This window comes from Condylura cristata, unplaced genomic scaffold (genome assembly GCF_000260355.1).
Source record: "Condylura cristata isolate star-nosed mole 26May11 unplaced genomic scaffold, ConCri1.0 scaffold00013, whole genome shotgun sequence".
Classification (NCBI taxonomy): domain Eukaryota; kingdom Metazoa; phylum Chordata; class Mammalia; order Eulipotyphla; family Talpidae; genus Condylura; species Condylura cristata.
The window spans coordinates 5,153,406-5,164,990 of record NW_004567114.1 but is presented as its reverse complement, the minus strand read 5'-3'; the positions used below and the strand labels follow the sequence as shown (position 1 = coordinate 5,164,990).

The 11,585-nt window shown below is 36.0% G+C and overlaps 1 protein-coding gene across 3 annotated transcripts in view; it reads left to right on the top strand.

Annotated features, from left to right (window-relative positions):
• The window catches only part of PAPOLA (poly(A) polymerase alpha), a 54,910-nt gene that overhangs the window by 10,956 nt on the left and 32,369 nt on the right, over positions 1-11,585 (top strand). For all 3 annotated transcript variants that reach the window (XM_004681584.2, XM_004681583.1, XM_012724550.1), the window contains exons 2-6: positions 4,588-4,761; positions 5,129-5,195; positions 8,743-8,824; positions 10,637-10,746; positions 11,182-11,235. In XM_004681584.2, coding sequence (XP_004681641.1) covers positions 4,588-4,761; positions 5,129-5,195; positions 8,743-8,824; positions 10,637-10,746; positions 11,182-11,235 — 487 coding nt within the window. The remainder of the gene's footprint in view (positions 1-4,587; positions 4,762-5,128; positions 5,196-8,742; positions 8,825-10,636; positions 10,747-11,181; positions 11,236-11,585) is intronic.

The window sequence follows — 11,585 nt, the reverse complement described above, 5'->3', positions numbered from 1 at the left end:
ATTTATTTATGCTTACAGAACTGGGTACAGGCCAGAGGCTAGGGGCGGAGTGAGGCTTCACCAGAGACAGAGCGGGGAGCAGAACAGGCAGATTGACGAAGTACACTGCTGAGGGGAGCAGCGGGCCGGTCAGGAGAGGTCTGCCACACCATGTGGTCACCTATGGGGCAGGCGGGAATCAAACTCATGCGAAAGTGGTTTCAGCTTCTTAGTGCAGTGCTTTAACCCGCTGCACCACCAGGGAGGGCCGAACATTTAGACTTTTTTAAAAAACTGTTTCACATCAAAAGAACGACCAAGTTATTTTTAAGATACATCTAAAAAAAAGCCCTAAATACTGGTCAAAAATGTCTCCAGAAAGTGATAGACATGGGCAGATGTCTAATGTGTTAAAGAATGGGAAGATACTGTGTATGGTTCCAAGGCAGAGTTGGTCAGTGTGTACATAAAGCACAGTCTTTCACATTGCTCAGTATTGGAGGGTGTATTTTTTTTTTAATTTTTGTTAAGAAACAATAGTAACAAAGGTCTTAAATGGTTTAATCACTTAATTTCTAGTATTAAAATTGGATGGAAGTACTTGATTTCCTGTTTAAAGTACAGTTGTGACTGATTTTTTTTTTTTTTTAAGATTTATTTATGCTTACAGAACTGGGTACAGGCCAGAGGTGAGAGGATTCACCAGAGCGGGGAGCGGAACAGGCCGATTGGCAAAGTACACTGCTGAGGGGAGCATTGGGCAGGTCAGGAGCGGTCTGCTGAGCCATGTGGGTCAGCTCCCTGGCCGGGATCGAACTCTTGCTGCTGTGACTGCGGAGAGCTTCATAAAACGGTGCTTTAACCTGTTGCGCCACAAGGGAGAGCCCATGACTAAAATTGTGTTTTGTTTTGTTTTGTTTTGTTTTGTTTTGTTTTGTTTTGTTTAATGATGAAGATTTTTATTTTCTCAAAATTTGAATAATGGGTGCTAATAAATATACATGTAGTATCTGTGCTGGAGATAATTTGTGACATATCTTAACTTCATTCACTCCTATCCCAGTTAACACAACTTTTAGTGATAGAATTTGTTTGGGGCAGAGCAAATTATCGCATGACTTTTATACATTAACTTTGTGTGTGTATGTGTGTGTGTGTGTGTGTGTGTATACACACATACACAAACATATAAAATAGTTTATTTTTACATCATTTTATAATTTTTTGAGATGCACTTTTCCATCTCAGTTGTAATCCCTGTGGGTTTCCCATCACCACATCACCCTTGTGCCATCACCATTGTCCAGTGCATTTCCCTCCTCCCACTGTTTTTGATCCCGTTCCCCACTCCACCTCTGTAAAATGTCTTTGGTATATAGTTGTTCTTCATCATTATTATTTTCTTCCCTGGTCCTTTATATTCCTGCTATGAGTGAAACCATCTGGTATTTTTCCTTTTCTTTCTGGCTTATTTCACTAAGCATGATCTTTTCCAGTTGCTGCAAAAGGCATGTTGGGTTTTTTTGTTGTTGTTGTTGCTGAGTAATATTCCACTGTGTATATGTACCACATCTTTTTAATCCAGTCATGACTGAAGTTTTTAAGGACAGTTTGAACATCCATAGCATCTAGCAACCTGGAATTCCTAGTTCAGCCACTTAAGCTAAGATTAAGCTGTTTTTATTGGAAGTGCAGCTGTCTTTAACTACGAAAACATGTATTTGAGTCTTTATATTTGGTCATGATTTTTAGATTTCTTTCATACTTTTTTTTTTCCTTTCCCCTGGAATTGTGTTCTGTGTATATATTTGAATTAAGATATGTGGTTGAATTAAGATATATACACATGTTCTGTAGTTAATATGGGACAAATGTCATTTTAGATGATGTGACTGTTTTGAATATAGTAATTAAAAACTTGCAACTTGGGTATGGTTTGTTTTACTCTCAAAGTGCCTATGTGGGAACCAGTGCAGACATCACTTTTCTGAAGTAGGGTGAACAAACTTAGTGTGAATTTAGAAATTTGAGTATGTGTCCTGTTACTGTGTTAAGATAGCTTAAGTATTAGAGGTTTCCAGGCCCTTTTTTCTTTTTTTGGCATGTGACAGTGAAAAACCTGATTACTTGAGAAGGAAAGGGGGTGGGGAGGCGGTCAGGAGAATAAGTAAGGAATCTTACCCCCCACAGAAAATGGATACACATATTTTTTTCAATGTAGATTCATTTGGTAATAAATTTGTTTAACCTGTTTAGATAGGAAAAGACTGATGACAAACATAATTGCTCAAAACAAAAAATAAACAAGGGCCTCCCTAGTACTACAGGGGTTCAAGTCTCACTGCTGTCAAGCTATCTCAGCCACTGCTACATGAGTTCTGTCTCTGCCAGGGAGCTAACCAGGCTGACCCACATGGCACAACAGATCTTTCCTGTCTTGCCTGCTGCTCCCTACTCTGTCTCTGGTGATTCCTCTCACCCCCTGCATCTTTGGTCTAGACTAGACACCAGTTCTTGCATATATAAATAATCTTTAAAAAACAAACAAAATACAACCCAATAGTGGTTTATTACTTGAGTTGCAAAATTATGAATACAATTTAACACTTGGCTTGATGCTTGAACCGTATCTAACCAGAATGAACTTTATAGTTGTTTTCACTTCCAGTTAATATCGTAGTAAAGTCATTTATAAAAGTGCTTGTTCATAATCCTGGGATAGTCATGGGGCTACAGTGGCTTTAAGAAACTCATGAAGCAGTGAACATTGGGAGAGAACATAGTTGTGCCATAGTGTGGCAATTTATTAAATTCATTTGAATCTGTTAAAAGTGTTGTCTGTAGGAGAACTTTGAAGTCAGTTTTATGGGCCCGGATAGTTGTGTTTGCTGAGGAAAATATGTTTAATTTTGAATTTATTAATTGTGTATTTTAATTATAGTAGATGCTACATAAATTTGGAAAATAGAATATTGTTAATGTAATAGTCTTTAGAAAATGGTCCTGGCCCTCCTTGGTGGTGCAACAGGGTTTGGATGCAGCACTGCAAGCCAGCCACAGATGCCTCAGGAGTTCAATCCTCAGGGCACATCAGACCTCTCTCCTGTCTTGCCTGCTGCTCCCCTAAGCAGTGTTCTTCGTTAATCTGCCTGTTCTGCCCCCCACTCTGACGCTGGTAAATCTTCTCACCGCCTCTGCACCTCTGGCTTGTACCCCAGTTCTGTATGCATAAATAAAAATAAATCTTTAAAAATAAAATAATTTGCTTTAAAAAAAAAAGTGGTGCTGTTTTGGACCACCAGTTCTGTGGAATTAATATGGCTTTGTAAAGTTATGCAGTCTAGAATAAAGGAATGGGAGGAAATTATCTGATGTGAACTGCTGTAAGGGGACTCTTGATTCATATTTATTTAGTAAGTGTTACTATGAAATCTGAATTACAGTTGAAACAGTACATGATAAGACTAGGAAATACTGACTAGATGGTTGCTCAGTGGCTAATAAGTAACAAGAAGTATGGGTTTTCTGGCAGTCTTAAAGTATTACTATTAGAAGACAAAATATTAATACAGCATGCAGCAGTGACAGCATAAACCAGAACCCAAGTGGGATAGATAATACATACAAAGTAGTGTTTACCTTCACAATATTTCAGATTTTACATTTTGATTAAGTATATTATTGCACTTGTAATTTTTAAAAGAAAAATATATTTAGAACTTCTAGGCTTGTATGTTTATAAAAGGGGCACTTAATTTACTAAAGAACAGAATGTGGGAGAAATATCAAATCAAATGTCAGGTCTTTTTCTTAGCCTTTACCTGGTTTTACATGATTTTTGATTTGTTGCCCTTTCAATAGTTGTTCTATTTATTTTTAGAGTCCCTGTTCATTGACCTATAAGTTAATTAATTACTTCAACAGGGAGAATATTGACAAGAATTGGTATCACCAAAAAATAATTGAATCAAAATGGTTATATCCGAACAAACTTCTAAAGTTTGCTGTGCCAGTTAAATAAACCCCTGCTGGTTGAACGAATTTGGAATTTCTTTTGAAATGCAAAGACTTTATAGATTATAGCATCATTGTTGAAGTGTCAGTTTGTTGCTAAAAATCTGTACTAAGCTTACTGTGAATTAAGTAATCCTTCCCCCCAAATTATATTGGTTATGTTTATATTATTTGCCCTTTATTCTGTGGGTTTTACTCCTTGAGCCTCAGATTTGCCAGTGGTATTGGTAAAATAGTGCTTTTGTTGTATGCTTACATTGCTTTAGAAATAACAATGAAATAGATTTTTACTCCTTTTCAAGACATTCACTATATTTAGCATTTATTTTTCTCTAGTGTTATATTTTATCTATATTCTCACTTAACAGTTTATTTAGATATTTAGGTAGTGGCAAAGTTAAAAACAGTTAAAACCCTAGAGGTAGAACAATGTTTTCTTTTTGGTCATTTGGTTTGGTTTAGGTTTCTTAGTAAAGTCTTTCTGAATAGGGCAGAGAATCAACTACTTAGAAATACATTTTATTAAAGCAGTTTTTCTGGTCATGCTGACTTGTTTTAGATTTTGGTAGTAATTTTATCCAATTCCATTTGTAGTCCAGTTACAACGCAGGGATCACAACAAACACAACCGCCACAGAAGCACTATGGCATTACCTCTCCTATCAGCTTAGCAGCGCCCAAGGAGACTGACTGCATATTGACACAGAAACTTATTGAGACGCTGAAGCCCTTTGGGGTTTTTGAAGAGGAAGAGGAACTGCAGCGCAGGTAAATCCATCATATTTTTAATTAGTATAATACACTTTTGAGACATTCAGAAAGTCAAGAATTCTCCCATTTGTCTTAGGCAAGAGCAGTGCCTAGAGAACTTTCTATGAGTTTTTTAATTTTAAATTTTAATGCTTTGACAGTAGTACAGACTTGTCAAGAGAAATGGGAAGGCCTTGCTCACCTAAAGAAATGCTGTATCCTGTGTAGTTGTACCCACGTATACTTCTAACCACTGTGTTCTTTCTTATAACTTAAGCGCTGGTTAAAATTTAGAAAACACCTATTGGAAACTTCCATTTTAATTTGTAGTGGTACATGGTAACAAACAGCTTGATTTACTTGATTGTATTTGATCTGTCAACAGGATTTTAATTTTGGGAAAATTAAATAACCTGGTAAAAGAGTGGATACGAGAAATCAGTGAAAGCAAGGTAAGGTGACTTATTTGTAAATAAAGTAATTGCCAGTTGAACACAGCAATTATCTGTTCTCATTTGAATGGATTTCATTTTTAATTTACACAGTTCACGTACCTGTAACAGAATCACGTACATGTAACAGAATTTATATTTTGTTTCTAGTTATTTTGAGAGCAGGAAAAACTGAACTGAGTTCAAAGAGTCCATAAATATTTTTGGTTGCTAAATTCCAAAGCTGAACTAAGCAATTACTTCAGAGGAGAAATGGGCATTTTTATGAAAATGTGCTTTAAAAATGTAAACTCATATCAAATATCTGAGAATTTGTTAATGTTTTAGGACTCTTACAACAGTGAGCATTTTTGAAGTGTTTACATATTAGACTTTCACATTGAATCTTTTTATAATCAACTTTGAGTTCCTAAAATTTCTTTATGAAAAATTATACATACAGCTAATTAATCCATGGCTGAGCTTCTGATAAAGGAAATATATTCTTAAGAGTTGTGTGTGGAATTCATTTCACCAAATTTAAAAATCCCCTAGTTGGTGATGATTTTTCCAGGATAGTACATAATGAATATTTAAGCCATAAGATAGCAGAAAAGTTAATGATAGTAGACAACAAGATAGGTAAATTAAAAAATTTTGGATCCTAGTCAAATCTATAACTGCTTTCTTAAAACTATATCTATATATATTTCAGGCAGCTGAAATAATAAAACTTTTGTAATGGTGATATAACAAATTGGGGGCTCTGTTAAGTGTTTGTGATTGAGTTTTTGCTGAAAGTGAGACTGTGAAAAGGAAGATTTAGCTGAGCAAAAGATGTTTAAATTTTTTTTTTAGCTTTTAAAATATATACCTTTTTTCTTAACAAATACAGTAAAATGTATTCACTAAGAAAATGAAATTTAAGTATCCTTTACTTTTATTGAACTTGGTATTTTCTTAACCATACATAGGGAACATAGCTTTGTTTTAATAGCCTTTTCTTAGATGTAAAACAGTCAAGTAGACAAGGCCAGAACTTAAAATTATTTGTGAAAGAAGAGTAATTACCTCCTTAATAGCTCTGTTTCAGTCACTTTCGTTTCTAGTTGTTTTTATTAGAAATATTTGATACAATTCTTCCTTATGATTTTCTTGCAGAAGAACTGTTTAGTTAATGAAATTAATGTTTATTTCTCTTCACAGTTGTCATGTCTTTATAGCCTACTGTGTAGATAGTAGGTCAGCAAATGGGACTAAAGAGGTTAGTTAGACTTCATGAGTTTTGATCTTTCATATCTACCTTTTGTGGAATTTCTTTTCTAGCTTGCTAGGTTTAAGATTTGATAAAGGATTACTTGATGTTCATGCTATGTAATCTTTGGGGCCAGGTAGCTATTTTTGGGGGAGGCCTGTCCTGTGCATTATGTTAAACAGCATCCCTGGCTTCTGCCTATCAGATGCACTGGCCCTGTAGCCTTTCTTTCCAAATTGTGGTAATCAAAAATGTCTCCAAACATTTCAGTATCATCCCTTAGGGGCATAGAATCATCCCTGGTTAAGAAGTCATTGATTTGGGCCCTCCCTGGTGGCAAAGTAGGTTAAAGCACAGCACTCAGTGCAAGCCAGCCACAGCTGCTTCAGTTTGCGTTCATTCCCCTCCCCTAGAGGTGACCCACATGGCGTGGCCTACTTCTCCTATCTTGCCTGTTCTACTCCCTACTCTGTCTTTGGTGAGTCCTCTTACCACCCCTGCACCTCTGGCCTGGACCCGAGTTCTGTATGCATAAATAAATAATCTTTAAAAAAATTAATAATGTATAGTTACAATTAAGTGATACTATTATTGGGAATTTTTTTTAATATTCTTGTTGTTTAGTTTGTTTGCCATTTAATCCTGAAATACACAGTAACAAAAAATTACTTCTGCAATTGAAAATATTTTCCACAGCCTAAATTAAGAAATCTTAATTTCTTTGTTATATTTATTGTAAAAGCTATAAACATACGGTGTAAACATATGCCAGTGCAGACTATAGTAGCTTGTGGTCACTTGTAGCTTTTTCTTTTTTTAATTAAAGATTTATTTATTTATGCTTACAGAATTGGGGTACAGGCCAGAGGTGTGGTGGGTGAGAATATTCACCAGAGACACAGTGGGGAGCAGAACAGGCATTAACAAAGTACACTGCTGAGGGGAGCAGTGGGTGGGTCAGAAGAAGAGGTCTGCCACATCATGTGAGTCAGTTCCCTGGCTGGGGAGCGAACTTGTGCTTCAGTGGCTTCTGAGAGCTTCATAATGTGTGTTAATCCATTGTGCCACCAGGGAGAACCCCACTTGTAGCTTTTAAATTAACACATTAAATTTGTCATCCATACCTGCTACAGATAAGTGCTTAATAGTGAAGTGTAGCTGTTATGTACTGCATTGGACAGTTCTTTTAGTGAGGACTCATCCAAAAGGCTTGTGTGTCTTACTAGGATATCCTCAGGTAATTGTTTTCAGGTATTCCTGTTATTTTGTAGGCTCATTTCTACACTCATTTTGCTGGTTTAATTTAAATGGCCAGGGCAGCTTTGTGAAATTTAAAAATATCTACATGTGAGAAAGTTGAAGGCCTTGCTTACTCTTAAAAAATGTCATGCTCATACAGTTTATTTTCTAAAAGTGTGAGTGAATCTGTCCTTAAAAAAGAAGGGAGCCCCTGAACCTTACTCATTTTGGAGAGTGCAGGTTGGGTAGATGCAGTCTGTTTCATATTCTGATCTGAGTAGACACTTTACTGAGTAATTGGAAGATACAGAGAGAAATACTGACATAACACATGAGAATGATGAATGTTTTGGGTGGTAGTCATTCTACTTCCAAAGCCATTAGTTAATGCTTGCTGTTGGACCTGGACTCATCCCGAGTCAGGAAGGTTATTTTTTACTTTCATCTTCCTGGTGTTTTTGTTCTTATTAAGAAATCATTAGTAACTAAGTTCTGCTCAAAATCTTCACATTAAAGCTTGGAAATCTAAAAAACTAAACTGTTAACAGTAATAATACCTTTCAAGAAAGTCACTTTTTAAATGGCAAAATTATATGTCAATGTACTTTGGAATATTTGCTATATGTGAATGCTTTGTTATCTGTCAGAAGTTGTTTTGTTATATTCTGACGTGGTTTATGTAGTATCATTGTCATAAAATTTTTGAAGTTAACGTTGGTCCAGTCGCAGCTCATGCTGTCTTTTACAGTAGTTCTCTTAACAGTTTTCAGAATGTGGCACAATTCTAAAATGGCATGGTCTTCATTAATATGTGTGCTGTAGAAGAAAGCACAATTTCGGTCTTCATTAAACAACGCTCACTAAAAGTTGAAAATTGCTTGAATTTCAAATTAGATTATTCTGTGAAGACCTGGTATTTTGTAGTGTTTTAAGGGTTTGTTTACCCTGTATATAAGTTTGCCTTGAAGTCTTGCTTTTTTTTTCCTCAATATTTTTAAATATTGAGTTATTGAAATCATTTCTCCTATGCTTCACAAATAAAATGACAACCACTTTCTGGTTCTTTTTTGACAGAATCTTCCACAGTCTGTAATTGAAAATGTTGGAGGAAAAATTTTTACATTTGGATCTTACAGATTAGGAGTACATACAAAAGGTAAATACTGTATTAATTTTCTTCGGAAGAATACTTTTTTAATTTCTTAAGAATTATAATGATGTTCATCTCAGTTACTTGTATTATGTTAAAGCTTAGGTTTGCATGGAAGAAAGGGAGGATTGATTTGGTAAGAAAAATACAAATAAGCTTAAAAAAGGCTAGGTTTTCTTTTTCTCCATTTGTTTATTATTATTGTAATAAAAACAAAACAGTTAAAAATAGTTTATCAGGGCCCTCCCTGGTGGCGCAGCAGGTTAAAGCGCAGCACCAAGAAACTAAAGCCACTTCAGCATGAGATTGATCCCCGCGCTGGAGGTGATCCACATGGCGCGGCAGACCTCTCCTGACCCGCCCGCTGCTCTCCTTAGCAATGTTCGTCAGTTCTGCCTGTTCTGCTCTCCACTCTGTCTCTGGTGGTCCTCTCACTCCTTCTACCTCTGGCCTGTACCCCAGTTCTGTATGCATAAATAAATAAATCTTAAAAAACAAAAAGTTTATCTGCAGCACACTGATAATCACTGTCAGTATTTTGTTATTTATACTTAGTTTTTTTTTCTTCTGACTTAATTTTTTCCTCTGAATAAATATACAATAAATATATAATTATGGTAGATAACATTATTTTTTAATTTCTTTTTTCAAGGATAAGCTTTTGGGCACTATTTGTTCGTCACAGTACTCTTATGTAACAAATAGGCATCTGAGACTTAAATGAGGTGATAGAGCTTGAATAATTTTCCTCAGTACTCTCTTGGCAGAGTTAGGATTCTACTACCTTGTTCAGTCGGAAGGCCTCTGTAGCCGTTAACCACTGGCCTGTAGGTTTCAAAAGCGTCTGCCAGTTAGTGTGCTGTTTTGGCATCCTTCCTTCTCTCCCAGAGTAGTAGTGTGTTTACTTTTGATGCATCCTGTGTACTGCCTGGCCTTCTCCCCCATCGGGAATCTGCTCACATTAGCATACAGCTTTCGAGTATTGCCTCGCTGTTTTTTTTGTTTTTGTTTTTTTTTCCTTAAGGAATATGATAATATTGACTTGATTCCACATTGATCTCTTCCTTTTGTGGTCTCAGTTGTTTTGTTTTCTTTTAGTGTTCTCTTTATATCCTAAGTACTTGGCCTGCTTCTACCACAACCTCCTCTTTAGAGTCTTACCTTTGGTTTTAGAAGTTTGTTCTACAGGTCCTACTTCAGGACCTGTAAGCACTTGTCATATAATGTATAGGAGAAATTGTATTTTGGGACCCCCAGTGGTCTAGGAGGTTTAAGTCTCAGTTCTGTCACCACTACGGTCTGCGTTTGATTCCCCCGCCAGGGAGGTAGCCCACACACGGCTCAGCAGACCTCTCCTGCTTGTTCCCCTCAGCAGTGTATTTCTCTAGATCTGCCTCTCCATATTCTGTCTTTGATCCACCCCGTTCCCCTGCCTCTGGCCTAAACCCAAGTTCTACACACATACGCACACAAAATAATAAGAATAGTTTTTTTAATACTAATAAACTTGATTGTGACTGACTGTTTTCTTAATTCCCTCTCTCTGCCATAAAAGTCCTGTGTGAGTCACCTTTTCATCCAGCTCTCCTTGGGCAGTTAAATACTATTTCAAGAAAAAATTAACAATTCATCAATTATAATTAGAGTGTTCCTGAACTTACCATTAAAATTTTTTTAAGGGGGATGGGCATATTTTTAGTGGTTTACCAGTATAATGCTAGTAGATTTCCAACATAAATACTGTTACGATAAGATACAAAATAATTTTCTTGTTATGATAATTTTAGTGGTTGATGGACTTAATTTTTTTTTTATTAGGTGCCGATATTGATGCCTTGTGTGTTGCACCAAGACATGTTGATCGAAGTGACTTTTTCACCTCATTTTATGATAAGCTGAAATTACAGGAAGAAGTGAAAGATTTAAGAGTGCGTAAATGTATGGGGTTCGGGGGAGGAGTTACAAAAACAGGTTGACTGGATTTTATGATACAGCAACCACTGGCCCTTGTGAGTGCCACATGGCCCTAGTGAGCGTGTGCCGTGTGCTTCCTTTACACATTAGCCTTGATCATAAAGTAATTATGTACAGAGGAGGAAATGAAGCAAACAAAATCAATAAGTAAAATTTGGCCACAAATATGTATCTGAGCAATAGAAATCAAGAATTTGAACCTAGATTTGTACGAGTCAAAAGCAAAGCGCAGTGTCTTAAAGTTATTGCTGAGAACCTAGTCCATGTCAGGCATTATGTTAAGCTATGTTTAAACAATTTCAAGTATCAATGATTTTAACTGTACTGAAGCAAGTATAGGCCTAAATGTGTATTTCAGAAACACTTGAGCTTGTTTAAATTTCTTACAGGCTGTTGAAGAGGCATTTGTACCTGTTATCAAGCTGTGTTTTGATGGAATAGAGGTGGGTCATAGTTTAGATGTTTTTGCTTAATTTTGATCAATGTGAAGGTTTTATAAATTAAAGGTTCTGTAAGTCTAAAGTTTATGATTACTGAGTTGGTGTGATAATAACACTTTTTTTAATGGAACCTACTTCCTGTTCTTTGTAGAATATGCCATTTTTAGTCTTTTTTTAAAGAGCAGAGTGAAATTAGAAGCTGAAATATAGATAGAAGTAGTGAAACTTTTATAAAATGATGAGAGTTTACCTGGAAGTTTTTTGCATTTGCAATTTTTTTGTACCTCTAGTGTCATTAAGGCAATCCCACGGTATCCTTTTGGAGATAGAACTTTGGCTTGATTTTAAAATAG